Source organism: Ursus americanus, chromosome 19 (genome assembly GCF_024610735.1).
Source record: "Ursus americanus isolate L20-20 chromosome 19, mUrsAme1.1.p, whole genome shotgun sequence".
Taxonomy (NCBI): Eukaryota; Metazoa; Chordata; class Mammalia; order Carnivora; family Ursidae; genus Ursus; species Ursus americanus.
The window spans coordinates 38,909,788-38,931,079 of record NC_142145.1 but is presented as its reverse complement, the minus strand read 5'-3'; the positions used below and the strand labels follow the sequence as shown (position 1 = coordinate 38,931,079).

Sequence of the window (21,292 nt, the reverse complement as noted above, 5' to 3'; positions counted from 1 at the left end):
TTCCTCAACCTATTATATCATGACTCTACTCCCATTATATAGTAACATTCTTCTAAAAAACCATTAATGACCTCTTCATTGTCGGATCCAATAAATAATTTTCTGGTCCATTTCCTACTTGACAGTTCTGCAGCATTTTAAACAGTTAAACCATTTCTCTTTCCTTGAACTGTTCTCACTCAACTTTTGAGATAACACTTTCTCCTCATTGGTCTCTTCTTCCTAATTTCTCTCAACTAGTCTTCTTTGTGGATTCCTTTTTCTTTAGCTTTTCTCTCAGATGTCATTGTTCTGCAGGTCACTATTTTCTTTTTGTTCTATCCCACGCCATCCCCACCCTTATCCAGAGTGAATTTTTCACTAAAATTCATACCTTCAGTTATCACTTATAGACTGGTTCTAGTAGACTTCTCTCCATCTTTTCTTATACCTGCAAACTAGCAACTTTTTGAAGTGTCATCTGACTTAGGACTTTTTATTTTTAGAACCTTAAAGTTTATATAATCAAGCTACTTAACAAAATTACAAATACAGATGCCCCTTGAACAACGCAGGGGTTAGGGATGCTACCCCCCACACAGTCAAAAAGTCTGTGTATACCTTCTGACTACCAGAAACTTAACTACTAATAGCCTACTGCTGGCTCAAAGCCTTACCAATAACATAAACTGCCGATTAACACATATTTGGTATCTTATATGAATTATATATTATATTCTTACAATAAAGTAAGCTGGAGAAAAGAAAATGTTATTAAGAAAATTCTTTAGAGAAAATACATTTACAATACTGTATTTATCATGTGTAAATAGACCCACATAGTTTGAACGGCATTGTTCAAGGGTCAACTGAAATCATTCAAGAAGTGTAGCAATTAGCACTTAGTAAATCTTAATAATGCTGTCTAAATTTGAACTGTGTGATCAGTCTATACTATAGTCATTTCTTACATTTAATTTGTACCTAAAACAAAACCAAAATGATATAATATTTTCTCTTGGTTTTGACTTAATGATAAACCTGCTCACCAAAAGGAAACTTTCGGCAACTGAGGTGTCGAAGGCAATATCCACCTCTAACCACAGCTGCAGCGCACAGTAATCATAGTGAAGGGTAAATTATTTAAGAGCAATTTCCACAGATTCAATATTATTCTAAATCTCTTCTTCAATATTGGGGTTAATGCCATTGTTAAAATAAATAAATAAGAGTGTGTGTGTTTGTGTGTGCGCACACGTGCACTGTAGAAAAATTTTAACAAAAATAAACCTCAGACCTTTTTTGATGAAATGGATGATTAAATGATTCTGGATAGTGAAGACTCGTTTTAATGAGATTAGAAAGCTGCTCTACTGATGGTCTTAAAGGAACTGTAGTGTTTTCTGGCCTGAAAAATTTTAATAGTTCCATTTCTGGTGGCTCCTGAGAAAAGAAAAAAAATATATATGACAATAAAAACATTGTCTTGTTAAAATATAGCATATACAAACAAAAGAAGTTAAAACCAGTTGAGATAAAGGAAAGCAAGAACAATATTTTTCTGCTATTATTTAACAGAATCATCTGCGATACAATTTAGGATAAAGAATCTAGGATCAGAATCATTTATTCATTCCCTATTTATTATGTGGTGGAGTTGGACTTGAGTTCCAGCAACTTCACATATTACCTCTGTGATCTTGGATAAGGTATTTAATACTTTAAGACTGAACTTCCTTATTTGTAAAAAGGGGCTCACAATAATTTCAAAATATGCTGTGCTTCTCATTTGGCAAAATTCTTTATTACTTAGTACTTAAGCCACAGACATTGAATTGTATAGCGCCTGTTTTAATAATTGAAGAATATTGCCTTAAAATTTCATTTTGAAAATAGACTGCTGGGTTTTATAGATTATAGCACTTCATCTATATTAACTAAAGGTCAACATGCATGTAGAAGTCTTAATATAGCCAGTGTCAGGCACACTGTAAACATTTCAATAACATTATCACCTAAATGAAAACAGAGAATATCACCCCCCTTCTACTATTATTATCTTTAAAGCATTTTTCTTTACCATCCAGGAAAATTTTGATTTTTAATTCCCTGCTAGCCTAGTTGGGGTTTTGATCTGCACTCGGGATTGGCAAACTATAGCCCACAGGCCAAATCCAGCCTGCTTCCTGTTTTTGTAAAGAAAGTTTTATTGAAATAGCCATATCCATTTGTTTACACACTGTCTATGGTTGCTTTTGGACTCCAACAACAGAGACGAGTAATTAAGACAAAGGCCTTCTGGCCAGCACAGCCTAAAATAGTATCATCTGGCTACTGACAGAAAAAGTCTGTTGATCCCTAACGTATGCAGCTGTAAAAAGCAAGAACTAAATTTGCTTTTGATTTAGAAGTCAGAGAAAACTGACTACAGGTTTACTTTGGAGGAAAGAAGAGAACAGAAGCAGAACTTCTGGAGTGCTAGTTATGTTCTGTTTCTTGATCTGGGTCCTGGTTATACTGGACTGTTCTTCAATTTGTGAAATTCAATGAGCTATTCAACTATTCTGTATTTATCTTACACTTTAATAGAAAGTTCAAAAAATGTTTTATTGTTTAATATATACTAAACATCAAAAAAAACCCAAGCTATTGTTTGAGACTCCTAAACTATACTAAATTTCCATATGCCACTTATTAGGTGGAAAACACATGAACAATGGCCATAAAAGGATACCAAAGGCCTGAGCTAATGTACTGAGAGAATATTTAAAAGAGTTTCCCCCTTAAAAGTAGCAAAAAGTATTTTCACAACCAGTGCTAAATATCTGTCCAGTAATTTGACAATAAGGATCCGAGTCATACCTTATGACAGTTCCACCACAAGAGAGGCAAGGAGTAAAGAACTATTATCTTTGTCTTGTAAGTGAGTATTAAGCTAAGGTTCATCAAGTTACGCAAGTAATTTGGTCATCAATCTCAAAGTCTTTGGGCTCCAAATCTATTATTCACAGTATTATGAAACTGCCTTATCTCCCAAGCTCAGTTAATCATATAAAGAGAAAAAATATTTCAAAGGTGAAATACAGAGAAATAAAAATGAAATGCCATTCATGGTATGTAAAATGAAAATATAACATGAATAAATTTTATAGAAATCACTTTTTCATTTTCTAAATGCTAATCTTGCCAAGGTTTGAGATGTTCCAAATTATCAAAAGTTTATAACATATACAACTAAAACTTGGGACCTCTGTATTAATCAAAGGTGGAGAAACAATTTTTTTAAATTAAGAAATAGATTTCGGGTTAAATTTGATATCTTCATTAAAACTAATGGAATATTACCATTTGTACCACCAAAATAAAAATTGATCCAAGTCGTAGAATTGCCAATGGATGCTAAAACTAGTGGACCTACATTTGATAAGAAATCAGACATTTACATAGGTCCAAATTATCTCCCCATAAACTACTTATTAGAAAACGAAAGGAAAAACAGTAACTGTACTACAGAGAAATATGGTGGATACCACCCTTAATCAAATGATCCATCACTGATAATGAAACAAATTAATATCAAGTGTTTTTTGATATAATAAACTGATAAGGATATAACATCACTTCTGTAGTACTGTCAAACATGTATAACCTTACTCTAATCATGAGGAAACACACACAAAAAAAATCCAAAGAGGCATTATTCTACATTAAAATAAATGGCCCATGCTCTTCAAAGATGTCAATGACAAAAACTGTCCCAGATTAAAGAAGACTAAAGAGACATGACAAGTAAATGCAACTCATGATCCTGGACTGGATCCTGTGTAGGAAAAAAAAAATCGTCAAGCATATAATGGAGACCTCTGATGACATTTGAATATGGACTAATTGAGTACTGCATCAGGGTTGGACGTCCTGAATTTAATAATGGTGTCTGTGATTATGTAAGAGATTGTCCTTATTCTTAGGAATACTCAGTGAACTAAATGGGGGTAAAGAAGGATGTCTGCAATTTACTTGGGAGTAATTACTTGGGAATGATTAAGAAAAAAAAATCAGGGGCGCCTGGGTGGCACAGCGGTTAAGCGTCTGCCTTCGGCTCAGGGCGTGATCCCGGCGTTATGGGATCGAGCCCCACATCAGGCTCCTCCGCTGTGAGCCTGCTTCTTCCTCTCCCACTCCCCCTGCTTGTGTTCCCTCTCTCGCTGGCTGTCTCTATCTCTGTTGAATAAATAAATAAAATCTTTAAAAAAAATTTTTTTTAAGAAAAAAAAAATCAATGTGTATATAAATAGAGAAAAAATGATAAAGCAAAGAAGGTAAAATGCTAAACACTGGTGAACCTTGGTGAAAAGTGTGAGAGTCCTTTATTCTATTCTTGTAGCTTTTCTGCAAGTTTGAAAATTATTTCAAAATAAAAGTTTTCAAAAATAATGAGGAAGCTTGAAATTAAGATCCAATATTTATAAACACAATACAAGGTTGATGTTTGAATTACTGGATGTGCTTAAATTTTGTTCATATACACTATGAGAACTTTTTGGTTAGATGAAATAGTATTTTATGAGAAATCGGAAAACACATTAAACCCTATTACCAGCTGCTGCACCACTCCACGGGCCATCCTCTACATTTTATGCTTTGCCCTCCCAGGAGTTCTGCAGTGGTACAGGCATGTTTCCCTTCCTCTCAAGCAAATTAATTCTTTTTATAACTATGAATTCTAGGTTCAGTATAGCACATTTATTAGAAACCTCAAGATCACAAGTGCATCTTAATACTCTTACGAGATGCTAATAAATTTTCATTTATGTTCATTTCTCATTTTAATTAGTCTTCTGCCACCAACCCCCCACTCAAATCTCAATATAAAAGCCTGCACACACCAGACCCCTTCAAAAACCCGAAAAACCAACCAACCAAAAAATTCCACGGTTCACAAGAAGACGCAAAGAAAACTGTTATTACCTGTTTCTGAGGACATGAAAAGGCTTCTTTTCCTATAGTGTGAAGAATAACATGATGCTGACCTTCCAAAATAAGCTGCTTACTATCTTCCACTACATAAGCCTAAACATACAAAGCACAAAAACGTTACCCTTCTTGGCAGGAACCTCAAAAGTAATGAATGCAATATTTGATGGAAGGTAGAAATATTATGGCTACTTAACAATTATCAACACTATGGATGTGTCAGGATTTCTACTTTAATTTATTCATTTGATCAACAGAGAATCTGTCAAAATCTGTTTTGCCTCACTATAACACAGTTGGCCTGAATATTTAAGGGGCACATCTTAAAATCTTTTTCAATGCTCTCTAGAACTCTTAAGAAACTAGTCCAAAAGAACAGTCCTATAACACAAGCCTTTTTGTTACTGGACTGCCAATATACAGGCAAAACATTTCTTCTCATAATCTTGCTTCTGAAATACCTCAGGGTTTATCACCCAGTAGAACAAAATCAGTGAGTACAATCACAAATCTTGTAAGTGGAAATGTCACACCTTTGGATATCTTAAACATAAGTACATACACTTAAAAAAAAAAAAAAAGGCTGACTTCATCTGTCCAGCATATAACGCATCACTGCCTTGAATCGCTTCTGTCCCAGAGAAAATATTATATGTAAATGGCTGATACACTGTTAGCATCACATTATGTAAATACAAAGGCTTAAAAATTTTTTGACAAGCCCAGATTTTTTTACTGTTAGATTCAACAGACATAAAATTTCTCAGTCAAAATGCTATAGAAGTTTCTAAATGTTTCCATTTCATATTTTCAATCTGTGTACTTATTTTATCATGGCTAGGTTTGCCACCCGCAGACCACACCTGGAATAGGGCTGCATGAAGACACAGGACAGCCCGGGACTTGCTCAGTGCACATTAATACACAGCCCAGTGACGTCAGAGTTAAACACCTGCTGGGGTAGGCCTTTAGCTGAGAGGATGAATGCTAACACGGTAAGGTTCTGAGACATGTCGTATGTTTTTTCCAATGGTCTCATGGGATTGAACAAAAATCATCCAAAGTCTTGTCGAATTTTATAATGCATTCTTCTCTCTGCACAAAGGCTTCACTTTTTAAAACAAACCTTTATATTTGGTTAAGACTGGTTAGGAACTGTTCTGTGCCCTTTTTCCAATTATTTTTCATAAAAATGTTGTCTGAGCTCTCATTTTTCTCCTGCATCCTATTTTACTGAAAGACTCCTATGCTTCCTGTTTTCTACTCCACAACTTAAAATGACTTTTCAAGTTTCCCTTCAGGCGGTGTGTCATTTTTGCATTATCTAGAGATCTCAATAAAGAAAATCTACCACTTTCTCAAATGAGTATGTGATAAACTTATCTTAGATACTAGCCACTACCAATTTAATATCCTATTCTTTATTCTATTCAAACTTCCATTTTCTAGCCAAGAAGCATCATAATCTTAGCCTTCTTCTTCATGTAATCAGCAATACCAGTAGTAGTGGGCTGCTATTCGGGGCCGTTTTTTCCCCTGGCCAAAGCAACTGTGGACTTAACAATAAATACAGAGTACAGATACATTATTCAAAATCTTGTCTCAGAAATATTACAAATTGTTACATGGCAGAAATCTGTGGAGTGCAGCCACATACCCCAAGGGTCTAGTATACATTTAATGAGCGGTTGGTTTACATTAAGAGGCAATACCACTGGGGCGCCTGGGTGGCACAGCGGTTGGGCGTCTGCCTTCGGCTCAGGGCGTGATCCCGGCGTTATGGGATCGAGCCCCACATCAGGCTCCTCTGCTATGAGCCTGCTTCTTCCTCTCCCACTCCCCCTGCTTGTGTTCCCTCTCTCGCTGGCTGTCTCTCTCTCTGTCAAATAAATAAGTAAAATCTTTAAAAAAAAAAAAAAAAAAAAAAGAGGCAATACCACTGAGCCTGAAAATAGAAGCCTCTTGATTCTAAGCTTCAAGAACATTTGATTTCAACTAAAAATGTGTAACTGATCTTAATATTAAACACCTAAATCAATGAAAGTACCAATTTGTTTAAGCAGTTTTATTAAAACTCATGCAAAAAAAGAAAAAAAAACTCACACCAGCTTGGTTTTAAAAAAGTTTATTAGAAAATGTATGATGTAGTAAAAAAGAATAGAGTATCTGAACCAATTTAGAAATACGTGTATTAATCATCCCCATGGGCATATCTCTATGTGAGTCCTTGTTTCAGACAACACAAAATCAAACCTTTCCACACTGTTCAGGTGAATATCCTTGGGCAAGATCCTTAATTTCACTGTAGAATTGTCTTTTAAAAAGTAATATATAATTTTATTATATATTATATGTAACATAATTTATATGTAATTACAAATTCTTTTAATATATGTATAAAATACAAAAGGGTGCACTGTGAAAAACAAGCCTCCTCTGTATTATAGTTCAGTGACTTTAGGGAAGACTAATGTATAAACCATCTCATTCTGGTCTGCCATGTGTGGATCTTAACTGGATGTGATTTTTTAAAACTTAAAATATTTTCAAATAATCTGAAAAAACTGAAAACAAACCAACAAGTATATAATAATTCAGAACTATTGTTAATTTGGTTGGGTGAGATAAAAATACTCTGGGGTTATGTTAAAAAAGAGAATCCTCATCTGCTAGAAGTAAATACAGAAGCATTTACAGATAAAATACTATGCTATTAAAAAAAATACTACAGCAAAAAATAAAGGAAGGTAAAAAGAAAACAAAGGAGAGGGGCTACTGGAACAGATGAAAACGCAGAGCAACATATTAGGGACTACGGAGCCTGAGTCATGGGTACCTGAAGGTTCACAGTGCTATTTTTTCTTTTTTGGTGTTTGAAAATGCCCATAATAAAGAGTTTAATAATGATACCTATTTTCATGGAGCTTATCATATCTACAATGTTCTCAGTACCACTAAAAAGTAACAATAATAAAGACGAATGTTATCTAATTTGAATGAATTCTTAAAGTCATTATGAGGGGCGCCTGGCTGACAGTCGGTTAAGTGCCTGCCTCCACCTCAGGTCATGATCTCAGGGTTCTGGGATCCAGCCCTGCATCAGGGTCCCTGCTGGGGGGGAGTGTTTCTGCTTGTCTCTCTCCCTCTGCCCCTCCTCCCACTTGTGCATAAGCACTCACTGTCTCTCTCTCAAATAAATAAATAAAATCTTTTCAAAAAAGATTTAGAAAATCATTATAGGAACTGTTAAAAAAGTTATAAAATAACTTAAATATTGAAACTGAACATTTTACACAGAAAAAATATAAATGCCAGCTTACATTTGTTCTTCAGCTTAAGGCTCAAGTATCTACAAGCAAGGCTTGCTGAAATAATTTAATAACACATACCTTCCATAAAACGACAATATTCAAATCCACCTCACTGCACTTCTGAATTAATCTCACAGCATCCTCTATTGACTGTTTTTCTGCATGCACAGATGGCTGGGCTTGTGGTTTCTTTAATTCAGAAGATAAACTTCGATAAAAGAAGTCTGCACATGGACTTGCTGAACTTATTATCTGTTAAAAGAAAATCACTTACTACATAAATGTTTTCAACTAAATATACCCTGCCAAAATTTATATTTCTCTATATATTTCTATAAAACCAAAAGGCTTATTCAATAATTTCTTGTCAATTTGTCAGTCCAGGGAGGCTGTTAGACACATGAAGACAGTTGAACACCTAAAACATTTGGTACAAATTACCCTGGATCTTAAAGCTATTATCTCAAAGCAATTAAAGTACACTGCCACAACATTAGGTTTGATCTTCCAAGTATCGAGGGATGATAATGGGTAGTTCTAGGAAAATGAATAAAAAATAAATTACTGAAAAGTAATATTCTTTGTACTATTAAAATAACAAATATTTCTCAAATATTTAGAACACTAGACAACATCCAATGAAACAGAATGCAAATGGAATTACTGGTCTTAATATGGCTTTTATACTTGAAGGGAGAGAACATGAAAAAAGAATTTAAAAAAAAATTTTTAATGGAATCAGAACTACAGGATCTCCTTTAACAGAATATTGTGTTTCATAGTAAGATCTCTATACTTACGATTTCCTGCATTATAGGCTATGTTATATAGATGCTAAGTTTCAAGTTAATGATTAAATATTAATAAATATATAAGTTTTTCCCTTTAAGAGTGAACTATTTTCTGGGAAACAATTGTCCCTATAGGTTTCTCATTAACCTGTAGTGCTTGGTGAGTTCTATTTACTCAATCACATTCATCAAAAGGGAAAATGTCTTTGTTTCTGTTCTTCAGTACTCCTATAGAAAATTATTTGGCAACAAGTACAATAAAAATTACAATCTTAATATAATTTAAGGGTCTTGATTATGTCTCTAAGGATTTTAAGTTTCAAAAAGAAATGAACAGAACAAACAACTTTAATCATGAAACCTAAATTCAAACATTCAGGAGGCACAGTGTTGCCAAAAGTCACACTTGTTTGGGAATTATTGGGCTTTTGGTACTCTGAGATATTTCTAAATAACTATTTCTTCAAGTAGTCAAAAGACAGCCACAAAGAATGTGTCAGATGAAGGCAAATGATAACAGAAATATAACAGTGTAAGAATGTCTACGATTACCAAAGAAAAAAATACAAAGAAGAAACAGTAACTGAAAGAGATGCAATAATAACAGTAACAGGGCACAACTACATGGAATTTTACACCCTCGGTCCAGTATTTCTCAAAGCAGATCACCAGATCACCTCTTCAGATTATCTGCAGAGCTGGTTGAAAATGCACATTCCCAAACTCCACCCAAGACATAATGAACCACAGTTTTAGAGTTGGGGAGGCAAAGCCTTCATTTTTACAAAATTTCCTAGATCAAAAATAGGGTCTGCGGGGCGCCTGGGTGGCACAGCGGTTAAGCGTCTGCCTTCAGCTCAGGGCGTGATCCCGGCGTTATGGGATCGAGCCCCACATCAGGCTCCTCCGCTATGAGCCTGCTTCTTCCTCTCCCACTCCCCCTGCTTGTGTTCCCTCTCTCGCTGGCTGTCTCTCTCTGTCAAATAAATAAATAAAAATCTTAAAAAAAAAAAAAAAATAGGGTCTGCAGACTAATAACCTCAACATCACCTACGAGCTTATAACAATTTATTATACATATTTTTAATTAAGTAAACTCTGTGCCCAGTGTGGGCTTAAATTCATGACCTCAAGATCAAGAATCACATGCTCTACTGACTGTGCCAGCCAGGTGTCCCAGCTTACAGCAATTTAAACCCTCAGGTCCCACCCCCAGGCCTACTGATTAGAATCTTAATTTTAACAAGAGCCCCACCAGATGACTCATATGTGTAGTCTCTAAAAGTCTGAAAACCACTGCTCCAGGTGATTATTACAAATAATTAAATTGGACTATCACTGTCCTAGACAACGTATTTAAAATCACAAAAAAGTTTATTATTTGGATGTCAGAACCATATGATATACCAAAATCCAGACAATTATCATCTTTATGTTCCATTGTGACCACTTTCCCTAATAAACTGGTTTCCTTGTATAGTCCGGTTTCATTTTTTAACCCCAAGGATTATACTTTTTACCTGTGATACTCTCAAAAGGAAGTTAGTTTTAAATAACTAATTAAAATGGTATAATCCACATAGCATTTCTGCTCTGTTTTTGAACATGAAGGTAAGTTGCAAAACCCAACAAAGTTGACACGTTCATCCACAAAAGATTCTGGGGATTATTAAAGCAATAGCTTTGCCAAATAGTCAGATATTCTAAAACTGTGACTTTTAAAATCAAATGCTGCTGTGCTTATTTGCATACCTGTTCATTTCCAAAGATGATATCTGCAAAGGTATACTTTTCTGAGAACTGTGTGGCAACTGAAAAACAGGGGAAAACAAACTAATCAGTATCATTGGCATGAAATATAAAATGACCCTTAGGAAAGTATGAAAATAAAATGAATTTACCTTCTTTTTCCTTACATCGTATTGCCTTGAAGCAAAATTTTCCCTTCTCCCTACTGGCAAGTTTGGCATCTAGAAAGAAAAAAAATTTCAAACATCTTTCTCAGCTGCTTATGACACAGTAAAACCTAATTCATTATTCAAACTTCCTCAGTCAAACTGAAAAATAATTTGTAATTAAAAATAATGTTTAATGAAAAACATCTTTCTTTTCATCTCTATAAAGCAAATTTCACTCAGCTCTTAGAAAGGATAAAATTCAGTTTTCTTGAAATACATGTTCTCGTGTGTGTGTGTGTGTGTGACATTACAGATAAACAGAAAAGTTTTAAAGATCAGAACCCAGGAACCAGGGAGCCCATAATCCCACCACTCTATCATTTCTTCATTTCCTTTCATGTTTTTTCATATGTATGATTTATACCAATATTATTATATGCACATACTGTGCTATGATGCATTTTCTCACTATTGCAAACACTTTAAAAATGTTAATATATTTTAATGACTAAAAAATAATCTGCATTATAATTTAATTTACTTAAATCCACACTGAATTTTTCCATATTAAACAATACACTGCTCTGTTTTCAATGTATGGATTTTCATGTATTTTGAACTAATCCCTTTGCATAAATTCCAAAGACAGGGACTACCAAAGGACTAAACATGAGTTTAAACATTTTTATATTTTTTTGTTTTTTTTTTGTTGTTTTTTTTTTTTTTTAAAGATTTTATTTATTTATTCGACAGAGATAGAGACAGCCAGCGAGAGAGGGAACACAAGCAGGGGGAGTGGGAGAGGAAGAAGCAGGCTCATAGCGGAAGAGCCTGATGTGGGACTCGATCCCGTAACGCCGGGATCACGCCCTGAGCCGAAGGCAGACGATTAACCGCTGTGCCACCCAGGCGCCCCTATATTTTTTTGAAACATACTGTACAATTCTCTAGAAAGAGCAAATACCGTTTGTCAGCTTCACTCTACTCTTACAAGCACTTGGCATTCTCATATTACTGTCAGGATAATAAATGGATAGATATTCTGGAAAACAATTTGTCAATATATATCACAAGTATGTATATTCTTCTGTTTGAGCGTTATACAGGTATGGAAATAAACGTAAAAGTCAGTCACTACAGCAGTATCGTTATACGCAGAAAAACAGCCTACCAATGGCAAAGGAAACAAAAAGAACCTTTCATATTCTTGTCTGTATGATTCTGTATTGCTTGAAATTTTGAAAGTGATCATGTACTCAGGCACTGATTTTCCAATTGAATAGAGAAAATGCAAACAGAAAGATGTGAAAGGAAATAAAAAGAAAGGAAAGAATGGATTAAGAAAGGTAATGTGATTCACAAATAAACTAATGAAAGCACAACTGAATGCTTAAAAAAGTTGATTATTTAAAAAGTACCAACAATCTTATAGTACTACTCTGAAAAAAAAAATCAAGCAATGAAAATGTGAGAATTTACTATGAAGAGGGGAAAAGTCACAAACAAACCTTTGTTTTCAGAGAGATTTACAGATTTCTGTAACTTCCAGTGTTTGCTACTACTTGATACTTGTACTATATGGAATTCCTTAACACCTGCTTCGCTCTATCAAAAAGAAATAAAAGAGTCATTCAGGATTTAGGAGCACAAACTTAGAGTATTCTTATGAAAACAATATTCTGACACTGCTACCAAAGTAAGTATTGATTAATATTAAGATGAAATTTTTATTTTGAAATAAACAACATACATTTCAGAAAGCTTAAGTTATTTAAATACTTCCTTAAACATTCTTTTTTTTTCTTTTAAGTAGGCTCCACACCCAGCATGGAGCCCAACGCAGGCGTGAACTCACCACCCTGAGATCAAGACCTGTGCTGAGATCAAGAGTTGGACATTTAACTGACTGAGCCACACCCAAGCACCCACTCCTTAAACATTCGTAAAACAGAGAAGTCAACATTTTGCCAAAAACTGTATTTAACTATAATGTTCAGTCAGGGGCAAATTTTAAAATATTGAAAGGTAGTCAGTTACTAGAACCTATCATGCTGATTTTATTTATTTATTTGACAGAGAGAGACAGACAGGGAACACAAGCAGGGGAGTGGGAGAAGCAGGCTTCCCGCTGAGCAGGGAGCCCAACTCGGTGCTCGATCCCAGGACCCCGGGATCACGACCCGAGCCAAAGGCAGACGCCCAACAGCAGAGCTACCCAGGCGCCCCAAGAACCTATCATGAGTTAGTGGTAGTATTTAATAGGTCAAACAGTATTTGTTATCTTTTTTTTTTGAAGATTTACTTATCCGTTTTAGAGAGAAGAAACAGAGAGTGCATGTGCGGGCATGGGGAGTAAGGGCAGTGGGAGAGAGAGAGAGAAAGAGAAACTTAAGCAGATTCTGCCCTGATTGTGGAGCCTGAGCCAAAACCAAGAGTCAGAGGCTTAATCGACTGCACCATCCAGGCACCCCTTGTTGTCAATTTTGAATCAAAACTGTAGCATTTTCTTTTTATTTCTTCTAATCTTCTCATTCTCATTAAGGCAAAAACAAACAACAAAAACAAATCAGAATCCCAAAGTACAGCCAATGCACATAAAGCTAAACTGTACATAATGTTTTATTCTCCTGAATAAGAATTTGAAATTATTAAAATCTTAAAATTTTAGGGATGCCTCGGTGGCTCAGTTGGTTAAACATCCACCTTGGGCTCAGGTCATGATCCCAGAGTCCTGGGATCAAGTCCCACATCGGGCTCCTTGCTCAGCCCTCTGCCTGCCACTCCCCATGCTTGTGCTCTCTCTCTGACAAATAAACAAAATACTTACAAAAAAAATAATAAAATCGTAAAATTTTATTTTTACAAATGCTACTTTGAAGATCACCAAAGTATCAGCATATACACCCCAAATATCTTAAAAAGAAGCAACCTTACAAGTTAATGAAGCCAAAGCAAAGGACATTACAGAGTAACACTTCAAATAAGTACCTGAACTCAATCAACCTAAAGGTAAGATGCTATTTTAATCATGAGATCTCATTCCCTTCTTTAATATTCATTTTTTATATTTAGAGTATTTAAACAGGAATGATAAAATGTCTGAAATGCTTTATAGGAAGAAAATGATACTCTCAGAAATGTGTAAGTGAAGGTTATCAAGTTAATATGGAACATGAAATCCTAACACAACTTTGTAAATTTAGTTATATCAATAGATTCTCAATAGTGAGACTAGAAAGCACTTTATCAGATCTCTGTGGTATTGAATTACTCACATATAGGGCTATATATCATATGAATATATTAATGCCAGGTCCTTTTTAGACTTAAAATTACAAAGCTAATGGGAAATTAATATGTTTTCACACTGTTGTATATGAACATTCCTAAATTCTTAGCTTACGCTATCTTGCGGGGGAAAAAATCCTTTACTAAAAACAAAGGAAACACATCAAATTTAATTAAAAATAAAATTTAATTTTAAACCAACTTACAGTATTGGTATTTTCCACATCCACAAAGACGAGCATATTGCCCCCTCGGCCCTCCTCATCTTCAAGAGAATTACTTCTGCAGACAGTGGCTCGGACATTCAAAGATCGGCTGGTACAAATAACTGCAGTGTGTCTTAATATTCTGTGACTGAAGAAATACAAAATTGCAAATTTAATGGAGGAACTTCTCCATGTGTTAGGATTCTCCAATTCCAAACAAAGCTTTTAAAACCTAATTGCTCTCAGGATCATTTATACCCTAAAACAAAAACAAAACAAAGAGTATAATACAGTAAAATTACCTAGTTAGCATAACTTCATTTCAATTCTTTCTTCTCAGTTTGGCAGGAAACTAATAGCCTCCCAGACTCTCGGCATGTCTGCTCACCAAACTCATCAGTATAGCGCATGAAAATAATTTTCATGTAGCAATGTCCTGATTATGCCACTTCTCTGACAGTGGTTCCAAAGCAACTGATCCCCTATCGAGTAAACCCCAAACTTTCACCAGGCATTGAAGGCCCTCCACAATAGAGCTTTTTACATTCCAATGTTAACTCTCCCTTACTACTTCTTTTTTAAAATATTACCTCCTATTTTTTTTTAAGTACAACTGAAATACAAGGTCCTAGGAGTTTCAGGGATAAATCATATTGATTCAGTATTTGTATACACTATGAAATGATCCCTTTGATAAATCTAGTTACCATGTCATCATACAAAGCTATTACAGTATTACTATATTCCCTATACTATAGATTACATCCCCACGAGTTATTTTAGAAAGTTTGCACTTCTTAATCGCCTTCACCTGTTTCACCCGACCCCCCCAACCCCCTCCCCACTCTGATAACCAGCAGCTTCTTCCTTGTGTCTATGACTCTGTTTTTGTTTTGTTTTTTGGATTCTACATATTGGTGAAAAAATATGGTCTTTCTCTGTCTTATTTTACTTAGCATAATACCCTCTAGGTCCACCTGTGTTATCACAAATGGCAAGATTTCATTCTTTTTTATGGCTGAGTAACATTTGCCACATCTTCTTTATCCTGATAGATGGGACACCTAGGTTGTCTCCTTATCTTGGCTATTGTAAATAATACTGCAATGACCATACGGGTGTATAGATCTCTTTGGATTGGTGGTTTTTGTTTTCTTCAGATAAATACCCAGAACTGGAATTGCTGGTTTGTATGGTAGTTCTATTTTAGTTTTATGAGGAACTTCCATACTGTTTTCCATAAGTGGCTATACCAATTCACATTTCCACCAAGTGTATGTGGGTTCCTTTTTCTCTACAACCTCACCAACACTTATTATTTTGTCTTTTGATAACAGCCAATCTGACAAGTATGAGGTAATATCTCATTGTAGTTTTGATTTGTATTTCCCTGATTACTGATGCTGAGCATCCTTTCGTGTGCCTGTTGGCCATCTGTAGGTCTTCTTTTGAAAAATGTCTACTTAGGTCCCCTGTCCATTTTTCAATTTTTTATATTGAATTGTGTAAGTTCTCTATATATTTTGAATATTAACCTCTTATTCAATCAATGCATGATTTCAAATACCTTAACCCATTCAGCAGGATGCCTTTTTGTTTTGCTGATGATGGTCTCCTTCACTGTGAAAAAGCTTTCTAGTTTGATGTGATCCCATTTGTTTTAGCTTTTGTTGCCCTTGCCTGAGAAGACCCCCAAAATATTACTAAGATTAATGAATGTCAAACAGCTCACCGCCTATGTTTTCTTCTAGAAGTTTTATGGTTTCAAGTCTTACATTCAAGTCTTTAATCCATTTTGAATTTATTTTTACGTATGGTATAAGATAATGGTCCAGGTTCATTCTTTTGCATGTAGCTGTCCAGTTTTCCTAATATCATATTGAAGAAACTACCTTCTCCACTGTATATTCTTGCTTCTTTTGTCATAAATTAATTGACCACATACACATACATTTATTTCTAGGCTCTCTATTCTGTTCCGTTGATCTGTGCCTATTTTTGTGCCAGTATCATACTGCAGTGATTACTATAGCTTTGTAATACAGTCTGAAATCAGGGAGCATGACAGCTCCAGCTTTATTCTTCTTCCTCAAGATTACTTTGACTATTTGGGGTCTTTTGTGGTTCCATACAAATTTTAGGATCCTTTGTTCTAGTTCTGTAAAACATGTCATTAGTATTCTGATTACATTGAATCTGTAGATTGTTTTGGGTAGTATGAACATTTTAACAATATTAATTCTTCCAATTTATGAACACAGTATATCTTTCCATTTATTTGTGTCATCTCAATTTCTTTCATCAATGTCTTACAGTTTTCAGAGTACAGGTCTTTTACCTCCTTGGTTAAGTGAGGTATTCCTTTATTCCTAGGTATTCTTTTTTATGCAACTGTAAATAGGACTGTTTTCTTAAATTTCTCTGATAGTTCATTATTAGCATATAGAAGTGCAATCGATCTCTATGTGTTAATTTTGTATCCTACAAGTTTACTGAATTCCTTTATTAGTTCTAATGGTTACCCCTTTACTTCTTTTACACATATTTTACACTGTGACCAAACTAGCTATATTCAGTTTATATTTCCTAATATTTTCTTCACTTATATATAGTCACTTCCTGGAATACCCACTATTCTCCTGCCTATCCCCCCTGATATCCAAATTCTGAAATCTTTACTTTCTTTGGAAGCTCATTTCACCACTACTATATTCCATGAAGCCTTCCCTGACTGCCTTGGCCAGAGTATGCTCTACTGTCTTCTGAAGGAGAATTAATATTTATTGTATCTAAAATGTCCCCATGCTTATAAATACTGTATCATTTTGTCCTCACAGGAAGTCTTACAAGATATTTTAAAATTCCATTAATAAATGGAGTAACACAGTTATTCCTAGTTAATTTTATAAAAATGAAAATGGCATTATCACAAATAAAATAATCTGTTGTTTAATAATATAGGCCCCCGACCCTTGTGAGCACCAAGATTTGATTTCTTCAGTGACCGTCATTATAACACCACCCTAATCATCTGTTCTACAAATACATATTTTCCCCCCATACATTCTCAGGGGTCAGGAGAGGGCACAAGGGAAAAGGAAGGGTAAAACAAAGTAATTTTCTTGAAACAGGATGACTATAAGCAGGTCGTCTTCATATACAAATGGTACTTGTGAATTTCATTATTATGTGATAACTTTGGCCAGAGTACTTAGTTGTATCAAAGAACCATGAAGTTTATAGATAGAAGCCACTAAAAAGATTAAAGTAGCCTCATTTTTTCTACTTTTGGCTACTTAGAACTTATATTAGGGACAAGCTTAAATATAAACATCATGCATAATTTGGAAGGGGGTAATTTCTTAAGAAACAATGACATATGTTAACAAATATCAAAATGTTTATTTGAATTTGTATACATACATTAAACATAGAAGTTAAATCAAGAAAGTTTTATAACTCACCGTATTTTAGGCTGCTTTTTAACACTTTCATAGTAAAACAAAAAGTTAATTTCATGGACACCTTCTTCATCTGGCCCACGTAACCACATAGGTAGCTGAACTGAAGCTCCAGGTAGAAGAACGGTGTCAGGAAGGGGAACAGGAATCACCTCTGGCTGACTCCCTGTGCCAATGCCAAAGTCTACAGAGGAAGCTGATGATACGAGTGCTGTACACACAGAGGTAGAATCTGTCACAACAGTCTTGTAAGCACTACAGTTCTCAGAAGCTGAGGGACTTAGTGGTGTTAGAACAGCTGTGTTACCACCAAAAGTAAAGAACTCTGGACGTTTAGAAACAACCTTCAATCCAGTAAGCGGACATTTGCTGACATTCACAAATTCTACGTATGCTTTTCGGATTTCTCCACAGAGGAGCCCTGTAGGAAAATGTATAAAGAACACCTGCATTGGAGGGAAAAAATATTATTATATTGTCTGTTAAAAATTCCGAATCTTTAAAGAATAACAACTTAAGATGCTGTATTTCTTTACTAAAGGTTTACAATTATTTTATTAATTTTCTTTGATATCTCTCCAAATATATGGCAATTAACAACTCCATTTTAGAAAAGATGAGACAGAGACCAATGTGATTCAACAGCAGATTGCAGGGTTATGAATTAAAGATAAAACATCAGTGACAAGTGAGCTATCAACAAAACTCTGACAACTGTGTACACCATGAACAAGTTACCAGTAATTTAACATGGCTATCTGAATTAAATAATCACCAGTTGAAAAGCCATTATCAATGTCAACTTGAAAAATAATTCAACTATTTTTTATACATCAAGATGAAAATATACACCAGAGATCTTAAAAGGGAAGAATGTACAGATCCGTGATTCCATATCCATAATTTTAAAACCGAAAAAGCTCTGAACAACCTCAAACTTTGAGTAACTCAATGGGAGTGAAACCTGATCTAACAGAGGCTTTTTATACCCTTTCCCATTCAGTATGACATTCATGTGGTTTACTCACGCAATATTAATGTGCTTGATTTCCAGATGCTACCAAAAACCCAACAGGGGTTACATAACGCTCTGGATGTAAACACACACACACATATACACACACACAATTTCTAAAAATTAAGGATAAAAAATGATTTCCAACACACACCTGGCCTCAGGATTCAGATAAGTGAATGTGAAGCTGTACTAGAGAGGTAGAAATATGGGTTAACGAAATCATCTAGTAAGTTATTTGCATTTAAAAGATGCTTAAGTGTAAATGTCAGAAGTGCACTGACAGTATCTAAGAAAGGAGGAGTATATAAAGGTATAAGTATGAAAAAAAATGTCCTAATAGAGTTATGGCTGGTCCCACAGGAGTTATTAAAATCCAGTGGAAATCTTATTTTTCTTTCTTTCTTTTTTTTAAAGATTTTATTTATTTATTTGAGAGAGAGAGATAGTGAAAGAGCATGATTTGGGGGCAGGGAGAGGGAGAAGCAGACTCCCTGCCAAGCAGGGCTCAATCCCAGGATCCCAGGACCACGACCTGAGCCGAGGACAGACTGAGCCACCCAGGCACCCTGGAAATATCTGTTTCTTCATCTAAATTTGAACGGAATTCACTAGGGCCATAGTCTTAAGGAAGCAAATAAATTCGGTGGACATCAGAAGCTTTAAAAATGGGTATGGGAAATAAGGAATTAATGTAGAAATCCAAAACACAGGTTAAGAAGAAAAAAAAACAGGCATAGGATTATATTAAGGACACTGACTATGTACCGATCAGACACTGTCAAACACTAAAGTAAGTTAAAATTTGTGAAGGAATGTAAATTTTGAGATATGTCAAGAACAGCTGAAAGAGTACCACAAAGACACACTAAAATACACAGACACCTGAACACCATCAGGAAGGCTAAGGCGTTGGTAAAATGGGAAGGGTGCTGCAATTAGCAGAGCAGTGATGCATCGTATGTAGATACTGTGGAATGTATCTTCAAAATAAAAATTTTACTAAACATTGGCTCTTTAAGGATAATTAGTATATCTAGCCTTTACTTTAAACATATAGATGCTAAAAGTCCTTTCTGTGACAGCTTCAAATTTAAATGGCCAAGACTCTAACTTCCACTAAGTTATCCTAAAGATATATGTGTGTGAGTAGAACATGATATGCATATGGATATTCACTGTGGTTTTGTCTGTAAGGGCAAATGACTGGACACAAATCAAATGTCTATGACACAAGTCTCACTGAATAAACTATGGTACATATACACAATGTAATGCCTACACAGTGGGGACTCCAAGAGGCCTGCTCTTCTCTCTACTTTTCTTTCTTTTTTTCTTTTAAGACTTTATTTATTTATTCGACAGAGAGAGCACGCACACAACAGGGGGAGCAGGAGAGGGAGAAGCACGCATGATGCAGGGCTTGATCCTAGAACCTGGGATCCCAGGATCATGATTAAGCTGAAGGCAGACACTTAACCAACTGAGCCACCCAGGCACCCTTTACTTTTCTATATTAAAATTTTTCCTAACAAAAAGTAAAAAGAAAATAAATGATGAAAGTTCTGGAGTGACACCACTTTCCTGAATACAACTTAAGAACAAAATATTTCTAATTCCCAATTTCTAGTAAGTAGATATAGCTCTGGTTTGCTTTCAGTATGCTACACACACGGTAGTCTACACATGACACTTTAATTTTTATCTCTTCTCAATGAACTTCAGTAATTTTCATCCTCACTCTTGTCTCGGTAAACACATATTATAAGAGATTATTTCATCAGACACTAGACTGGTCACTTCTTTCACTACTCCCTTAAATACTTCAAATTATATAAAATACTTCTGACATAAGATATTAGAAATAGGAATATGCCATGAAATCCCTTACCAATATTAATGTCTACCATTGTTGATCCTAATAAAAGGTCTTTTTAATTGACTTCATATTGTGGTTTGTTAGATTAACCAATATCTCTAGTACCTCAGCAGAAAATACTGAGTGATGTTTAAGGAAGTGAACATTAGCGACTTAAGGCTTTCTACTATGTCCTCCTTCTTCTCCTTATCAAGAGTTACTATTTATTCTCAGACTTGTTTAATTAAATTATTATGTAAACTGCTTCTATCTTTGCCTGAAAGTATTGCTTTCATTAAACTCTAATCTAGATATATATTGTACTTAAACTACTTAATAACGATCTTCAGATTCTCACTCTAATGAAACCAAAACTGGAAACTTAAAATGACAACTTACGAATGTGGGTGAACGCATGAAAGATAAACAATATTCATACTAGGAAACCTGTACCAATACAAAGAACTCAGAGAAAAAGTCTCTGACCTAAATCCATCCTCTCCCCCAAAAT

At 34.9% G+C, this 21,292-nt stretch overlaps 1 protein-coding gene across 2 annotated transcripts in view; it reads right to left on the bottom strand.

Moving 5' to 3' along the window:
• Positions 1-21,292, bottom strand: part of TRAPPC8 (trafficking protein particle complex subunit 8) — an 85,545-nt gene that overhangs the window by 7,193 nt on the left and 57,060 nt on the right. For both annotated transcript variants that reach the window (XM_045781884.2, XM_087869895.1), the window contains 8 exons: positions 17,912-18,354; positions 14,448-14,595; positions 12,462-12,558; positions 10,957-11,025; positions 10,808-10,866; positions 8,343-8,516; positions 4,948-5,049; positions 1,277-1,422 (listed from right to left, as the gene is read on the bottom strand). In XM_045781884.2, coding sequence (XP_045637840.1) covers positions 1,277-1,422; positions 4,948-5,049; positions 8,343-8,516; positions 10,808-10,866; positions 10,957-11,025; positions 12,462-12,558; positions 14,448-14,595; positions 17,912-18,354 — 1,238 coding nt within the window. The remainder of the gene's footprint in view (positions 1-1,276; positions 1,423-4,947; positions 5,050-8,342; positions 8,517-10,807; positions 10,867-10,956; positions 11,026-12,461; positions 12,559-14,447; positions 14,596-17,911; positions 18,355-21,292) is intronic.